Below are 18106 nucleotides of genomic sequence, written 5' to 3' on the forward strand. Positions count from 1 at the left end.
AGTGCTTGCTAAATTTTTACAGCCCATAATTATTATTATTATTATTAATTATTCTTTACATAATAATAATTATTATTTTGTTTTGTCTATGAGGAAAAATTGGCCTATGCTTGTCTGCACCACAGATTGCAAAGCAGCCAACTTTTAGACTAATCGAAGGGTTTATTTAAGGGAAAGCATTCAGTTAGGGAACTGGATTCAGGATGAGTAAGTAATTAGGTAAATGAAGAAAACAATGAAGAATTGATTGCTCTTAACGACTTACTGAGCAATGAAGTGTGCCCTTAATGCCTTCATTAGTAAAAGGTGTGCCCCGAAGAGGAAAAGGTTTTGGGGGGAAAGAGAAACAGGCTTTTAAGATATGAAATACCCAGGGACAAAATCTTAGGAAAAGGGAAAAGGCAACAGATTTGCAATTTCACCCTCCAAAATGCTCCAGCAGACTGAAGAACTTCTTTCTTCATCTTTTTTCATCATCTTTGCTTGCTTTTTTCTTTTTTTTTTTCCCCTGTCATCTCTCTGTACTAGCAGCAGCTTTGCACCATTGAATTCTTTTTTTCTTGTTCCTGCTACTCAAAAGTGGCTGTAATCCTTGAAGATGTAAAAAGTGTGATAGAGAAATAGCAAACAGTGGCAGCCATTTCATAGCCAGCTTGTAATAGTCATTTTACTGGCTCAAGAGACATTTTTTTCAATTTATTGGCAGGTGTTCACCACATGAATGCAAACTAATACTGTTTCTGCATCATCCTTTAGTAGCCTGAATTTCTATAGGGACTTGACTCTATTGTTGCTTCACTATTAAAAGATCTTCAGGACTTGGGTCCTGTTTGTCTCCTGCATTTTAACCAGTGGTCCCTGGCTTCATTCCCCATAGGTAATGCCAGACTCTGATGTTTCTTCAACTCGTTTTTATTTGGTTTAGCAAATTGCTTTTTTGCTTTTTCTGTTTTGATTAGTTTTTTCTTACTTCATAAAGAGCTGTTTGCCCCATAGGGTTTCAGTTACAGTTTTTTATTGTTTTTTTGTTTGAAAAAGATTACTTTCTTTTTTTTTTTCCTTAGTTGTATAAATAAGTTATTAATAGACTTTCCCTCTTCAGAGCTGGAAAATGCCCAGAAAGGCTGTTGCTCACACTTTCTGAATACAAATTTACTTCTCCATTAAGACCAAAAACAGAGAAATTTAGAATGTTAGGTGAAAAGTTAGTGTAGTTCTGAGCAGATGGAAACAATGAAAAAAAAAAAAAAAAAAAAAAAAAAGTCCTGACAGTCATAGATGTTTGATTCCCATAATGTTCAAGTCAGTGGTTTTAAACTGTTCATGAACTATGCAAATAAGTTTGTGGGAAGTGACTGAGAAAAGCAAGCCTACGACCAGTAGCTTTAAATTAGCTTGTACCAAAGGGCTCTTCTGGAAAATTTTCAGGGAGTTTTCAAATCAGAAAAGATTAAGAGCTACTGATGTTAAGAGTCTGATAACGTCCTGCTTAATTTTGTCATAGTTCTAGCTTGTTTCACTTTAAACAGTTAAAAAGTTTAGGTTTATGAGATTTACTGGTTTAAAATAGTTACTTGACAAAGATGCATTACACAGATGTCTGTGATTCACGGTGATGTCATTGTGAACAGACAATTATTTTATGTTTTCAGTGGTAGCAAATAGATTGTGCGTAGATGTTATCCTAGATCATAAACTGTCCTGACAATGTTATGTCTGGCTCTCATTCTTGCATCTTTAGTCTATAAAAACTCTCTAAAAGAAGCTGTAGAGATGAGATCTGCTTGACATTAAAAACTGGAAACAGTGAAATTAATGCTCCCAACTCTTCAAAAATTTCTTGCCTAAAAGATGAAGATGAAAACAGATTCTGCTGGTACAAGTAAACAAGTAAACAATAAAAATTTCCTATAAACAATAAAAACTTCCTGTTTGGAAGTTTCCAAACTTCCAAATTCCATATCTGGGCTGTTACACTCAAAATCTTTTTATGGGCAAAGATAAAGCATGTTGTATCCAAAGGTAAGAAGGTGTTATTATTAATTAAGTCTTTACAGTCTAATCCAGGAATGATTACTCAATCCGATCTAATAATTACAGGAAAAGAAAGAATGCTTCAATACATGGGGAAGTCTCAAGGAATAACAATACAGTTAAAAATCACTGAACACATGAAGTATCTACGTCTTTATCCTGCTGTAATGCTCACCCTTCCCCTGCTTTTCTGAATCCCAGACTGGTTTCATTCTGGTGGTGGGGATGTGGAGGTGTTTCAGCAGCTGTCAGCATCTCAGATTCTTCAGATGCTGACAGGAGGAATATGATGTTTGTGGTGATAGTTTCTTCTTCACTTTAGGATCCACTTGGGGTCATTTTTGTTATCTTTTAAACTTGACTCTTTCTTCATTTGTCTACAGCTCCATGTTACATCCAAAATTACATACATGTTAATGCTTATAAACTGGAGTATAGGTTGGTTTCATATAAATATTAGGATGAATTTTTTCACTGTAATGGTGACAGGGCACTGGCACAGGCTGCCCAGGGAGGTTGTGGAGTCTCCTTCCCTGGAACATTCAAAGCCCACCTGGATGTGTTCCTGTGTGACCTGCTGTAGGTGACCCTGCTCTGGCAGGGGGGTTGCACTCGATGATCTTTCAAGGTCCCTTCCAACCCCTAACTTTTATGATTCTATGAATCTGATGTTAGATACTATTTCTTTGTTCTAGTGTTTACCCTTACAAGCAGCTTTGGCCTGCCTCAGTTCTGCAGGTCTTTAAGTTACCATGGCTGAGCTGTCTGTAGCCTCAGTATCTTCAAGTATCAAATCTGTACCCTGTCTCTTTTTATCGCATGCATGTACTCCTCTCCTCTGCATCTTGTAGCTCTGTTTTGCAAGGCTTCTGCTGCCATACCAGGCCTGTGTTTTTCTAAACTACATCATTGTGTTAAGAGTTTTAAAATTATGATGGTACCAAACAAAAGTAAAAAAAACAAAAGTTAGCCATAGACACCCATCTTGAAAAACTGTTGTTACAACTAAACCAAGTTTAAGTGGAGACAAAAAACAAAGTTGCAGACAGGTCAAGAAAAGTTCAGAGAAAGCAGGCTTGAAAATATAAGGCCTGAGGGTTTGCTTGTGTCCAGTAATTAGTGATGGCAATATGGTGTTACAGGGCTACAGGGTAACATGGCTGCAAGGCTCAAGGATGAATTCTAGTATCACATTATCTGTCATGGTACCACCAACATTACATGTGGAGGTCTGGGTGTGTTGCTCAACTCAGAAAGTTCCTGGTGTGCTTGTCAGCTGAATCTGGGCGTGCAAACCCTGAAATGTCACTCAAAATAGCAGTAGTACACTGCTTTTCTCAGTTTCCAGTTCTGGCTGTTCTCAGGAGAGGACTTCAGACTTGATAAACCTTTTGCTTTGACCCAGTCTTCATATTCAGCTTTTGGTCCCAGCCTTTTGCCTCTCTTGCAGAGACAGGAGATACAGGAATGTGTGCCCACACTGAGATGTAGTTCAGTATCTTAGTTTAACCTATTGCTGAAAGTGGCTTTACTGAGATGATGGGCTGAAACACAAGTTGATGAACACCTGTTCTCATCTGGGCTAAAAGATCAAGACAGGTGGCTTTGGGCAGAAACATCATCTCTATGCCTTGCCTTGGAGAGTTGACTGCTGAGGTAGGCAGCATGCTCATGAGAAGGTGTTGAGGGAGGCACCAGGAGCTAGCAGGAGAAGTTTACCTTCAGCGTGCAAAAATTTGATGTCAAATCTATCAGTTGTGAGAGCGAGATAGTCATGAACTTTAAGACAGGAAAGTAATTTGGGATGCATCCTTCACATTTTTGGGCTTTTCTGTATCCATGCAAAATTTGCTTTTTAAAAAAGTGAGCTTCAGATAAACTTGGTCTGTAGTTACACACTAATTTTATAAGGCATGTTAATGGTTGGAGAACTGACAAATCTCTGACATTTAAGCTCATATTTTTGAGCATTGAGTGCTGCAAGGAACTCTGCACTAATATTTATCCTAAGTCCTAGTATAGCATTTATGTCTTTTTGTGGCATTGCTACCATCCCTGTTCTGCTGTTTTTTTAATAAACTTTGAAGCCCACAATGTTATGTCATGTTCTAAAGACTGAACAGTACTGGTTGCTGGAAGCGAATGAGCAAATTGTGGTTAAAATTATTTGAAAAATATTTTTAAGAGACCTGGGCTCTAGAAATGCGAAATCTGTGGCCAAGGCCTATAGCAGTCTTATTTTGCTCTGAATTTTGGACTGAAATGTTGATTACATTTGGTCTCTTGGTGGATGAGAGTAGAAGAAAATAATGTAGTCATAGCAGAATTCAGTGTTGCACAACACATGCTGCAGCTCTACAAGTGCTTGCTATTCTCTCTGTCTGAACAAAACACTTTAATCTCTAATAAGTTGGAGTCAGGAGACATGAACTAAGTGAGTCCCCAGAACATTTCTTTTATTGTCTGTGAGTGTTCATATGTTTCCTCATTTTATATATTGAACTGATCAGAGTAGTAGAAATACCATCAGTCACTCTTTCCAAATTTGATTTTATCTTTGCTGTTTCTGTCCTAAAGATAGCAGCATAATATCCACTACATGAAATCGATTTTCTGCAATAACTCCTTTGTTCAATCACACCTCAACAAAGAATAGTGTTTCAATAAGGCTGATAGTCAAAACTTGGAATCCTCATGGAAATGTTCAGGAGATAATTCTTGAAATACAATATTCTAAGAGAAAGCTGATTGTACATTGGAGAATGATTTACAATCAAATTCATAGAAATATTTCAGTGATACTAGGTTTGATTTCCTCTTATAAGGTCACCTCAAAGACATGCAAGTCACTTATAGTCTATTTTTTTAGTAGGTCACATACTTATTCCAGTTTTGTGTTACTGATCTAGGCCTTTTAAATTCAGCAACCATATATGTCAAGTTTCAATATACTCCAGATATTTTTCTGGTATTTTTTAAAAATTATCCATGGCTGTCAATATGTGCTTGTAATCTTAGCCACACTCTGCTGCAAGTTGAGAATTCATTTAGTAAATTATACTGGAAGTTCTATTAGCAACAGTTCAATTTATACTTGACATGGACTTTCCTTTTTCCTTTTGTGTTGAAATGTACCTTCTCTTACAGTGCAGGTGCAGTTTATTCCATTTTAAAAGTACATAGGTAAATATGTTGGTCAGAAAATTTAGTTTATGTTCCTAGTAAAATTAAAGCTTTCTGTGAACTATTTCACAGGGTCTTGCTTATGTTTTTCTATGCCCTATTTCTTACTTAAATTCTAAGCACACTTACTATATGCTAGTGATAATTCTCATCAGCACAGACACTAAAATGAAATTATTTTTGTTGATGTTGAAATGTGGAAATGTTGGTTTCTCTGAAGTTAATGTGTATCCTTCCTTATGACCTGCAAGGAGCAGATGGTGATATTCTGAGACTTCTGAAATATTAATTTTTTGTGGTTTTTGGCAATGTTGGGAAATGAAATTGTAGCTTCCTTTACTGAAAGATAAGTTTCTGCAGCAGTTCCTTGCCTATAGAAGAAAAGCTTGGGGAAATTGATGTATTTCAGACCCTTTGGTTCCATCCCCCTCTTCCCCTTCTCATTGGCCTCCCTCAGAATACAGCTGCTGCAGTGGTGTTGTGAAGGGCAGGGAGGATGTGTGTGTGCACCTGTGGGAGGGAGGTGTGGGATGCAAGGACAGCACATCCACATCCACTGACCCAGAATGCAGGGTGAGAGGTTCCATTTAGTCGTCTCTGAGTCCCCTCTGGCTCCTTCCTTGTGCTTGTGCTCCTGAATAGTTTTTTTAATGTTTAAATGTTGTTGAGTATATAAAAGCTGCATCTTGGTCAAGACCCACACGGAAATTGGTTTATTTCTTCTTTTAGTGTACATCTTGAGGCTAATATCTGACAGGTCAGGAGCAATATCTTCTGCTCCATTTAGACCTGAGTCTACTACTTCTTAAGTAGCTCAGCAATCCATCCTTCCCCAAACCTACTACCCCTACTCCCTTTTGCCTGTTATCTCACCTTACATCTGCATTTGTCTGGCTGGTGGAGAAGCCTGTGTGAACATATAGTTTCTCCTCACAAGCTGGGCAAGAAAGGAAACCAAAGGTTTGATCTCTGACCCAGACTTGAGGAATCTGGACAAGGTTTTCTGGATGAGTTCGAGGTCTTCGACAGGGGCAGCAAACTGGGGTCTGTAATGCTGCCTAAATAGATTTTCAAGGACAATGTTTTCAGAAACTGGCAAGAAACTGAAGCAGCACAAACACCTCTGTTATATTTTACTGATCATACTGTTAACCCGCAGGGTAGGACTGGCATGAAAAAGAATTTGTTTCACTGGGACAGCTGGCCCTCTGAGGCACTGAAATGGCAGCAGTGGTGGGAAGCGTAGGCTGTTGTTGGTCTGTGTGGAATTGAATACTTATGCTGCCATAATGCCAGCCTCCCACCACTTGTTGTAAGACTCCAGAAAGGAATCCAGGAAAGAGCCTTGCAGTAAACATCGAGAGGCTGAGGGAGATGGGGCTGTTCAGCCTGGAGAAGAGGAGGCTCAGGGGAGACCTCATCACTCTCTACAACTCCCTGAAAGGAGGGTGTAGCCAGGGGGGGGATTGGTCTCTTTTCCCAGGCAACTCTCAGCAAGACAAGAGGGCACGGTCTCAAGTTGTGCCAGGGGATGTTTAGGTTGGACATTAGAAAGAATTTCTTTACAGAGAGGGTGATCAGGCATTGGAATGGGCTGCCCAGGGAAGTAGTGGATTCTCCATCCCTGGAGATATTTCAAAAGAGACTGGATGTGGCACTCAGTGCCATGGGCTGGTAACTGCAGCGGTAGTGGATCAAGGGTTGGACTTGATGATCTCTGAGGTCCCTTCCAACCCAGCCAATTCTATGATTCTATCTTGGCCCACAACAACCCTCTCTCCCATTGATTTAGAAATATCAGTGTAAGCAAACAAATTATTTTATTTTCCAGGAAGAAAATGAAAGTAGCACAACAGAATCAGACATCCAGAACAAAAAAATTAATAATAATTATTATTCCATTTGAAAAGACATCCAGTATCATGGCCATTAGGCACAGTCTTGGCATGCAAAGAAAAAAGATACATGGATCAGAAATCCATGTACAAAATGCAGTTCAGGAGCACAAAACAAATGCTAATGGAGAAATGTGCATCAGCATATATTAGTAGCATAACACTCCAGTTTTGCTATGCCGCCTGAATCCCAGTGATAACCTTTGTGGAATATTACTCCCACATTAACAGTTATTTTAAATTTTCTAAATACTTGACACTGTTTCATTTGCTGAGACAATTAGTCTTGTTGAAAAGATGCATGTTAGAGAAAGAATTCATGCATTTCTGGTTCGTCCTCTATTGCTGCTCTGTATTTTCAACTTATGTAAACATCTTGAACAGTAAGCAGAGGAATCACAGCAAGTCAGAGCAATGCCATGTTACAATTAAGAGTGCTTGGCAGATTTTTCTGGTGCACTCATGACCTGGTGGAGTTTTCCTTCCATGTGGGAAAATCTAGTGTGAGGAAAGTAAATGAATAGTTAGTTTGTGACCGTGCAGCTCAGTCCCATTACATGGTGAAGCTGACTGTAACCCTGTGGTGTCAGAGCAGAATAAGAGATCTCTCAAACACATGGAGAGCACTGCTAACTGCTAACAACACTGCTTGTTGTTTTGACCAGAACACACTGGCTTTAACTAGTGCTTCATTAGTCTGTGAAGTGAATGAATATTACTGCAGATAGATCAGATAGTTCCCTAGACTTTTTGTTGTAATACAAACTTGACCAAACTTGACTCCTAAGTACAGATCTAGTTTCAGTGCTTTTATCCTTTTGTGTCTTCTCTGGTTCCTTTCTCTCACTGCCTGTATGTTGGAGGATATCTTACTGCCAGTCATCTGCAATCAACAGCAGTGTGAAATCTTTAGCAAATGTTAAGACGTGTCTAGTTCACCTTCACTTCAGGTCATAAACTGTTGGGTGTTTTGGTTTTTGGTTGGTTGGTTGGTTTTTGGGTTAGTTTTGTTTGTTTGGGTTTTTTTAATTGTTGTTCCTTTGCTTGGTTTTTTTCTTTTTTTTGTGGTTTTGTTTATTTGGGGTTCTGTATAGGTTTTTGTTTGCTTTTTTTGTTTTTTCTAATATTCATGCCTTTGTTCTTCTATTCCACCCTTTCCTGCAGCAGGAGGAACTCAGAGAGAGGGTTAAACTTTTTGGTTTTTCCAGTTAAAGCAATGCTGTTTGCGCATTGTGAACAGCATGGTTATGATGGAAGAAGGCTTTAGAATAGATAGGCTTTAGGAGGGCAACCAAAGGACCATCTAACTGGAAATGTGTTTCCAGTTCCAGCTCTTCAGCAGTAAATATGTCCCCTGTTCTCAAGGGCTTTGCCATGTCTGTGTGGGTACTGCGTGAACTCCAGGTCATGAGAAGAAAAGTCATCTCATGCACAGGAAACATCACCACAAGGTATCCAGCACATTTCTTGTGGAGAGGGTTTATTAATATTAATTTAAAAATATTAATTTAGAGTAAAGACCATTTGCAAACTCTTTCAATTTCTGCTGGAAAAACAACAGAGGAGGCTGAGAGGGTTGGACTTGAAACTGCTCTGTAACAAGACTCGTCATTTTCCATGGCATTATGTTGTGCTCAGCTTGACAAAAGTGAAACAGAGCTGTGCTTTTTCATTTTTCAGGCTTCCACCTGTGGGTGTGCATCTTTTTGCACTCATAGAAGGAATACTGAAGAAATAGAAGTATTGTAATGACAAGTGAAATTAAACCAATATCTCATTAAGTTCAGAAGAATGCTCATTGTATTTCAGTTGTGAATATAGACAGTCTCAATTTCCACAAAGACCTAAGTGGCCTAAATTGCAGCTTTCTATTAAAAGTACACAAATATATTGAAGAGATAAAACTGGGTTTTTAGATTAATTGAGTTTGCTGAAGTTCCTAACAGGGAAGGATCAAGAAGAAAGTTTGCAACTTAAGGATTTATTTATAAGTAAGTGGGAGAGGGTGGACAGAAAAGCAAAGAGAAAGAAAGCTACTTTCTGCTGCTGAAAGAGCCTTTTCTCTAAATACCACTAAAAGGTTGAATTGGGGGATTTCCATGCTGCACAGATACATTCCATGCTGCACAAGTATCCTGTGGTACTTGATTTAATTGTCTCGGGGAAGACTTTTCCCCATTCTTGCTGAGGCTACCCACTTGCTCAGAATCCTTAGGGGGGCTTCAGAGAGTGACAAGACCCTTAAGGACAGACTTGTTTTTTTACCCTTTGTAATCAAGACCTGTCAATGGGAGAGGGGGATGCTGAACCAGCATGAGAAACAAACAAATTTCAGGGGCAGACTTAGACAACTAGAGCCTTGTTGTGGACACGGTGGACTGGCACCTGCCAAGCATCTTCTTGGTGAGGCAGTAATTTCACTTGGAGGCCAAGTGGAAGGCAACCATTATGGATGCTGGCAGCACTTTCTTTTGCCTTCCTAAGGGGCATGCTGAGTTGGATGTCCTTAATCAGAAGGTAACTATAAAGGGGAGTGAAATTCTGTTGCCATCCAGTGGATCTGCATTAGTCATAGTGTTGCCACCCCCACAAGTTTGGCCAGAAGGTTTCTGACTCAAGATGTCAAGCTCCTTGCTGAGTTTTCCTGTTGTGATCTCTGTGAGTTTGGGGACATTTGTGAATACTCAGTGTTGGTCTTAGCAGACTTTAGCTGGGAGCTGCTGTCCTTGAGCTGCTGTCCTGCTCCTGGTCTGCCCCTGCAGCCCTTATTGATAAGGCTTGTCCAGACTTTCACCTCACATCCTGAAGCAACGTCAGTAACATTCTTTGCATCTTCTTTGAAACATCTGTTAGAGGTGGAATGCTGGCATTGCTGGAAGATTACTCTTGAGACAGCATAGCAAATCTTTGTCCACTACCAAGATTTTCTATGGTTGGAGGTAAAAAGGTAAAAAAAATATAATTTCTCTGGTAGGCATACTAGACATAGACTAGACTAAGACACTTCTCTTACATAGAAGGTAAAATGATCATAATTTAGCAGGTTCTGGTATTTCATCTTTTCCATTGTTTTGCCCATAATGTTACAGTTAATAAGAAGCTAGTTGGAAACCTGGCCACAGTGCAGGTCCCCAATACTTTCTGCTTCAGGCAGTGTCCATTTCCACCTTTTTGATCACTCATTGTACTGCTCAAAAGTTTTCAACCAAAGTACAAAAGAACTGGGAAAATCCTGTTTCTTACAGTTGTGTAGTGAGTGTCAAAATGTAGATGTTGGCGTGAAAGGGTTGATCTCAGCAGACATGTTTGCTTCACATGGCAGTTTACTTGGAGATTTTTATATATTTTTTTAAGAAGGGAACAGACTAAGTACTTCACCAAAATAGTGGTAGAGGTATGGAGAATACTAGCTTGTATAACCTAATCATCAAGGGATGACTTTGGGGCCCAGGGACCTTGAGATCTTGGAAGCAGTCAGAATGAGCCTGAATGTCTGCAGGTTTCAGGCACACAGGATGTGGTGTCATGCAGCTGAGTGGCATTTGTTTCAGCCAGGACTGAAGGTGGCAGGTTTGAAGTGGCATCTGATGAAGATCTTTTCTTTTGGTCATGTGCTTTTGTGCTAATAAAGCACCAAATAAATACTTAAGGAAGGGAAGGGAGACTTGTTCAGAAGCCTTTCCTGCACAATGGTAATGACCATTCCTGTTACTGGGTGTCAGCAACAGCTTTTCATGTTTATTTTGAAGCCACAATTGAAAGTTGGTCTTGTAGCAAAACCTCATGAAGTGTAAAGCTGAATGTCAGCGTCTACTGCCTGAAATATTAGTCAGGGTGAATGAAGGCTGTGTGTAAGCATCTGTGCCATCTTCAAGATGGGGTTTGCCTGGACAGGAATCACATCAGCCTCTGGGATTGGTGGCTCCAGGAGCCTTTTGTACCAATTAAGGAAACTATATGGTATGTAAATACTATCTTTAATTTGGTAGGTCATTGATTTCTATCAAAAACATGTTCATAAAGTTGTAATGGTTGAAATGGTTGTAGTTCCAAAGAGTGCTGAGAGCACCTGTTAGTAAAATCTATCAGGCTATGAAGTGAATAAAAAGAACTCATCCCTGCCTGAGCTAACACAACTGTGGGAGGGATTTAATTTGCCCAGCTGCAGCATCAGGCCTAACCTACTCATCTGAATTCTTTATATTCTCTATAATTAGAGAGAGAGCTGATTCATCCCACCTACCTTGGAAAACAGTGACTCATCCTCTAGAAGTGCCTGTGTCTCACTATTGACTGAGTGAGATACCTGCTTCCCATGCAGTTTAGGTGAGATGAAACAATTTCCATACGTGGTAACAGCTCGTACCTGTGTTCTTGACATATCTTGGTTAATTGGTAGGGCTGGCGATCAAATAAAACAGCTCAGACTGGGCTTCATGTCTTTCATTGTAGGATGACACACATGGGAGCTTTTAAAAGGCATTTCCCATTAGTCCAAATGTACTTGAATGAGATGGTACCACTAGCACATACAAACCTTCAGTTAACCTGTAGGAGATTTAAAAATAATTCAGTTTTCCTGTATGCTTATTGCTGGCAGTTCATAGAAGACTACATCACATAGTAATTTTACCCAATGAAGAACGAGCCCTACATCCTCAGCTTTTGAACTTCTTTGTTTTGACACAGTATCTTTTCTCCTCACAGTGAAAATTATAACTATTCCCAACAGCAAAATTTTTGGAGTTTGATAAAAAAGTGAGTGTATTAACAAATGCTGTGTCATACTCAATGTATCATATGCATTCCTTTTTCTTAATAACACCAAGCCTTTCAGTATGTTTCCTACAGCTATTCCACCCACCCACAAAGTGCTGACCTAAAGTCAATTCTTTTCAACATAAGCTTATTTCTTAGTGCTCTTACTCTGGCTGTTGCTGTGACTAGTGCTGGGTGAGGTCTGGAAGGGGATTGTACTCTTTTTCTGTTTTCTAATGTGAGAGCTACTGATCAGAACTAAAACTTACAGTTTATCTGAGAATGGTAGCTGCCCATGTTTGTGATGTTTTATAAAAAGTTTGACTACTTATGCAGACAATTTTGTTCCTTTTTTAGATGTGGACTTAACTGATGCTATGATATGTGAAGTCCTTCTGCACAGGAGAAAAAGAGCCCTCTGTAAGTCTGATTAGTGTAAGTAAATTAAAAATTTATCATTAGAAGAGAAATTAAAATTGTAATTTAAATTAATAGCTGACAATTTTCCAAGCCTTGGACAATTGTTATGCTCAGTAATATATAAATAGAAATAGTTTTTTAAAAAGTTAAATACCTGACCCTATTTTAATTTCTTAAGGATTGACCTGCTTTAATGGTGTCAGCAACTGCAGATATTTTAGTTGAAAAATGGCTGGATTTTTAACCTAACTGTACCTATATGAACATGTTATCTTCTAGTAAGGTATTTATGGGATCAGGGAGAACGGAGTGTTGTATCCTGCCTAAATCTCTACAAGTACATTCTGTAGGTGTTCTATTTCATTAGGCAGTTAGGTTTAGTGGACTTACAAACCATTAAACATCACACAACATAAAGAACAAACCAAGGAAAACCTATTGCTAAAAGAAGGAACAAAACTGTAGAACTTTTGAGCAGGGGGTTGAATTAGATGAACTCCAGAGATTCCTTGCAACCTCAGTTATTCTGTGTATCTGAATTAATTTGAGAACTATTTGCTTTAATTTTTGGCTGTCATAAATTATATTTGTGGATGGGACATTCAGAGCTCTCAATTTCTGCTTCCATTGAAGAATTTACTGTGTTTTTTTGGTTTTTTTGTTTTAGAATTTGTTTATGACAAGGCTGAGGCAAATTACTAGTTGTGAGTAGCAACAGACTGGCCCATCTGGTAGATACAGCCCAAATTCCTTCCTCCCTAGAATGAGTTCTCCACTTAAAATCCCCACTCTAAAGCTCATATAGATTGCCAGGATTGTGTTCAGTTCAGTTCCTGAGATGGTTAACTAGCATCTGAATTTCAGATGTCAAGTGAACCAGTTTGGAAACTGTTTGACCTTCCTGTGGAGAGAGGGATATTCTTTTGAAATCTTCCAGAGGGAGATGCTGACTAGCTAAATTTAGAAGCTAAAGTTAGGCAGGTTGAATGTTCCTTTGGAGGCCTTCAGACAGTTTTAAAAATGCCTATTTAAAAAACGACTAAAAGCTAGGTGTTTTATTTAATTAGGATTAGGTCCCTCAGCCTGAGAGGAATTAGTGTCTGTGTTATTACCTTTCAAATTCATCAGATATTGCTCCTAATGCCACCTTCTAAACGAGCAGACTTTGTTACAATAGTATGAAACCAATACAGAAGTTCCACAGCTGCAGTGCTATGGCTGACAGAGCAGCCATAACGGCTGACAAAAGGTGCATCTAAATTTATCAGCCAAACCAGAAGCACTTCATTTAAGAACATAATAAAATTTTCCATAGGCTGTGTGCTGCTTTGCTAGCATAATGTTTCACCTTCTAGGCATCCTGTGGGGGGAACAACTGTTACAGATTTCTGTAGGCCAATAAAGTGTAGGCTGAAGGAAAAGTACAGACGCTGTCATGTATCACATTAGCAGGCACATTTTGCTTCTTCTTTACATCACTGTCCCAGAATTTCAGCTTTGCTCTGGGCTAATAGGTTTTATTTACAGTTTTCCATGTCCCATTTGCATGGCAGTAGAGCCTGGAATGACAGTGTGCTGACACTAGCAACATTTTCTGACCTTTTGTTCCGTGGTCTGCTGACCCGTTGTCCCTTTGTCCTCATCCCTTGTCCTACCTCTGCAGAGAGAGGCCCCATCTGATGAATTTACTTGTGCTCCCCAGGGACTGTGTAAAACTGGGAAACTTCATTAAGGATTTAATAACTTAGACAAAGGAGAAGAGCAGCTGGTCTGTTAACAAGTCTCTCCACCCCCATTTTCTGACAGAAGAGCCTTTCTTGCATGTGATGCAGTCTTCAACAATTTGCAGTAAAACGCTGCAGATGTACAGTTCATGTAAATTAAGTTATTGTGCATTGGATCTGTCTCGAGTGTTTTATTTTAATGACCTTGAGGCAATTTTATGGCACAAGGTTTGCTGCTGTCAAAAAGAACATCAGTTGATAGCGGCCTAAAAATTTGGTTTATGATTTTGCTCTCTTTAGCGTGGTAATGTTAGGGGAATAACAACTGGAGACAATTCGGTTTATGATTTTGCTCTCTTTATTGTTTAGTGTGGTAATGTTGGGGGAATAACAATTGGAGACACCCTGCTGCTCTGTAAGACAAACATCAGTAAAGCCAAGCAGCAAGAAAAGAAGGGCTCTTCATGACAAAATGACAGCGAGAGAACACAGTCCCCGCCATGGTGCAAAATCCCGCACCGTGCAACGGGCCTCCACCATTGATGTCACCTCTGACATGGTTGGCCTTTCACTGGCAGGTATGTACCTTCATGTCACCTAATGCTCTGTTCCTGCTTTCAGAATCTACCTTTTACTAGCCTTGTGTTTTTCTTTGAATTGCTAGAGGGTTCAGATGCGTCTGATTACCTGGAGGGAACGAGAGAAAGGAATTATACTAAAAATAAAATTTAAAAAAAACCCCCAAACTTACCATCTTTAAAGTAGTTAAATCATTAAAACTGGAGAGAAAATGAAAAAAAACCCAAAAAAATAGATTTTGTGCAGTTATGTTTATCAGTCAAAAATAAGCAACAAGGGAACAAAACAAAAGAATGTCAAGGTCTAGGAAGAGTCTTGGCAACCTCCTTGTTTGACATTGTATAAAATTTTCAAGAGAGTTTAGGGACCTGAGAGACCTGAAAGACCTTATCTTTCTCATCTCTTACGGTGAGTAAATTAGGATTGTAATCCCGAGAGGCTTTATTTGATTAGTGAGAGAGGCAGGGACTTTAAAACTTCTACCTATTTACTGATCACAGAGGAGATGGATCTGATTTAATAATTTAGAGTTAGTAGTCGCTTTGAGACTAAGTGGCTTTAATCCTCCTGTTTTCTATTGAGACTGGACGTTTTATATTCCCATATTCCTTATAATCTTGCATAGTTTTACATATTTTAACATGCTTTATAAAATGAGATTATCTCAAGTTTTTCAAATAATTTAATACCAAATCTTAGCTCATAAATAGGTTAAATACCAGCCATGGCTTATTGAATTAAATTTTTTTTCATAAAATTTCATTACTTTCTCTGTATGAATTCAACTTCAGAAAAGGATTCACATGACAGCAATGTTTGGCTAATCTTATGTTAATTTTTCTGATTTACAGGAAACATTCAGGATCCAGATGAACCGATTCTAGAGTTCAGTTTGGGTAGGCTTAATGATTTTTATGCTAATTTTGGTGATATATGCTATTGACTATGTGTGCATTTTTTAAATTGATTTTGAAATGCCTTTCATATAGTAAGGATTTGATTTTAAAGGAGATGTGGTACAGTTTTCTTGCTGTCTGCACAGTATTTTTGATAAGCAGCCAGCAGTTTGATTTTGTGATATTTTTAAAAGACTGTAATTAAAACGTCCTATAAAATTTTAATGTTTGTTATGTGAATGTTATCCTTAATTGTTTCTCTTGTTTATGCGAAGATACAGTGAAACTCTCTTCAGTCTGGAAGATTTGCTGGTAGTGCCATTTTAGGACAGAATATTTTCTAAGAGTTACCAAGTATTACACATACTTTCTTTCCTGTGGTCTTCTTTGCTGCCAGGTGATAATGGGATATACAGAAGTGACCTGATTTCTGGAGTGGTTAAATTTGGACAATGAGATTGTACATTAGCTCAGCTCACTTGAAGAATAAATGAAAAAGATTTTCTTAAAGAAAAGCCAGTCCACATTTTCAACTACAGCATGGTTTTCTGGACTTAGAAGTAGACTAATATTTGAAAGGTTATGCTTTTCACAGTATATTTTAAATGAAAAATGAGAAACATGTCTCAGATCTTTTTAATGGTCTTATGAATTAAAACCTTAACAAGAACTCCTTAGAGCGGAATAGGGTACTTGAAAATATTTTCAGGTAAATGAAAAATATCTAGAACTTCAAAGCTGTTAGGTGTACATTGAAACATTTTGGTTGCCCAGGTAAATATTTGAATTAACATTTTGTGCTGAGCTGAACAAGAGTCAGACCATACTGTAGTTACCTATATCAAGCTAGATACAGTTTGGTTCCAGAGTTTAATGTAATTGTGTAGAGTTGCTCACTGAAATTTTTGGTGGTTCTTTCCTATTCACTATAGTCCCTTTCCAGCAGTTAAACTCACAGTAACATTTTAAAGGAAATAAATTACTTTCTTTTACAGTTACCAGCTAGTTCTCATAGTAGTGCTGTTTGATCACCATTAAAACACTTCTGCTGGTTCTCCAAGGCAGTTCCTGTTTGGTGATGGGCTTAATGGAGCATGACTTCCAACTAAATGCAGCCATGCTCATGAGATCCCTAGAGGAAGAGCTGTGCATGTATACTGGTCTAATGAGCCCAGGGGGTTATGGAAGGTGTTAGAACAAGTTTAAATGACAGCACTACAGCTTGGAGCCATTCCCCTCTCATTGTATACTGTTCATCTGTTGATATCTACTGTTTGCATGCACAAAGGTGAGTGATGTCTGCCTTTATAGTGTGGCAGCAGAATGAATATTAGGCCCTTCTTGGCTTTGTTGCTCAGTGACTATAATATGCTTTAATAAAAATATGCAGTCTTCCAGCAATATGAAAAAGATCCTGAATCTAAGTGTATCTGTCTGTTGCATACCTGAAGCTTGCAGTGAGCTGCTGACTCCGTCGCTAGATCGAAAACCAAATAGTTTTGTAGCAGTGAGTGTAACTACACCTCCTCAGGCCTTCTGGACAAAGCATGCACAGACAGAAATTATTGAGGTGAGTGGCGAGGTACTCCTGGATTAGATTGAAAATGGAAGCTAACACAAGAAGCATTTCTTCCTAACAGATACCACCTTGCATTAATTTTTTCCCTTTTTGTTTATCCTTACAGGGAACAAGTAATCCTATCTTTCTAAGCAGCATTGCCTTTTTCCAAGACTCTCTTATCAATCAAATGACACAAATCAGACTCTCTGTGTACGATGTCAAAGACAGATCTCAGGGAACAGTAAGTTTTCCATATTCTGTTGCCTCCCCAGTCCACGTGGAGCAAGAAAACAAGAGGCAAGGAGATAAAATTAGTAACTTCTGTGGAAGAAAGCAAAGGGATAGAAGCACTGGTCCCAGAGAAAGCAAGGGTAGGCGGGAGGGGTACAAATGCCATGAGATGGAATAGGCAGAATGGGGAGCATCACCATTTTTCTTACATAAGGATTGTCTTTAGCAAGTTTGGGAAACACTGGTTTAAATTAAGAGGTCCTGTCATCCTTTTATGTTGTGGACCTCTTCACTGAGCTAGATAATTAATGGAATCCAACACCCTTAATTGAACCTGTGCCAAAATGTTGGGCTTGTTGGGCCCATAATGAAACAGTTCTTTTGAACAGAGTTGGAAAATTCCAGAAATTGCCCTGCTCTGATTCCTTAGTGAATTTGTTCACGGATAAAATTTGTTCCCTTACTGAAAAATGATTTAAGTACCAGCCCTCCCATGTAATTATTTGAATCTGTGGGCAACTCAGGCCATTTATTCTCAGACTGTTGCCCAGAATACTGATTCAGGTTCCATGTGTCTGTTTTTTCATGGTGATCCCTCGCTGTACAGTGCTTCATAGGGAGGCTTTGGAGAAAAAGGAGTACCTCCAGAGAAGGAAGGTCTTCAGGAGAAGCCAAGTTTGGATGAGGGAGAGACTATAAAGTGTCAGCCTAGTCAATCTAAGCCCTGTTCAGTCATTGCTTTCAGTATTCCTGTATTTCTGGGCCTAAACTTATATATCACAAGATGCTTGCACTCACACCCTAGAGAAAGAAAAATGCTTATAG

At 38.8% G+C, this 18106-nt stretch overlaps 1 protein-coding gene across 41 annotated transcripts in view; it reads left to right on the plus strand.

Moving 5' to 3' along the window:
* INPP4A (inositol polyphosphate-4-phosphatase type I A) overlaps positions 1 to 18106 on the plus strand; it is a 124278-nt gene that overhangs the window by 62580 nt on the left and 43592 nt on the right. For 28 of the 41 annotated variants that reach the window (XR_011726293.1, XM_071745865.1, XM_071745931.1 and 25 more), the window contains 5 exons: positions 12228 to 12290; positions 14384 to 14592; positions 15445 to 15489; positions 16941 to 17059; positions 17175 to 17291. Coding sequence is in view for 40 of the 41 variants with exons in the window: in XM_071745865.1 (XP_071601966.1) it covers positions 14487 to 14592; positions 15445 to 15489; positions 16941 to 17059; positions 17175 to 17291 (387 nt within the window). In the remaining variant the exon portion in view is untranslated. Of the gene's footprint in view, positions 1 to 12227; positions 12306 to 14383; positions 14593 to 15444; positions 16778 to 16940; positions 17060 to 17174; positions 17292 to 18106 lie in introns of those variants that run through there. The other 13 variants (XM_071745685.1, XM_071745809.1, XM_071745834.1 and 10 more) reach the window with 3 other exon arrangements.

This window comes from Heliangelus exortis, chromosome 1, assembly GCF_036169615.1.
Source record: "Heliangelus exortis chromosome 1, bHelExo1.hap1, whole genome shotgun sequence".
Classification (NCBI taxonomy): domain Eukaryota; kingdom Metazoa; phylum Chordata; class Aves; order Apodiformes; family Trochilidae; genus Heliangelus; species Heliangelus exortis.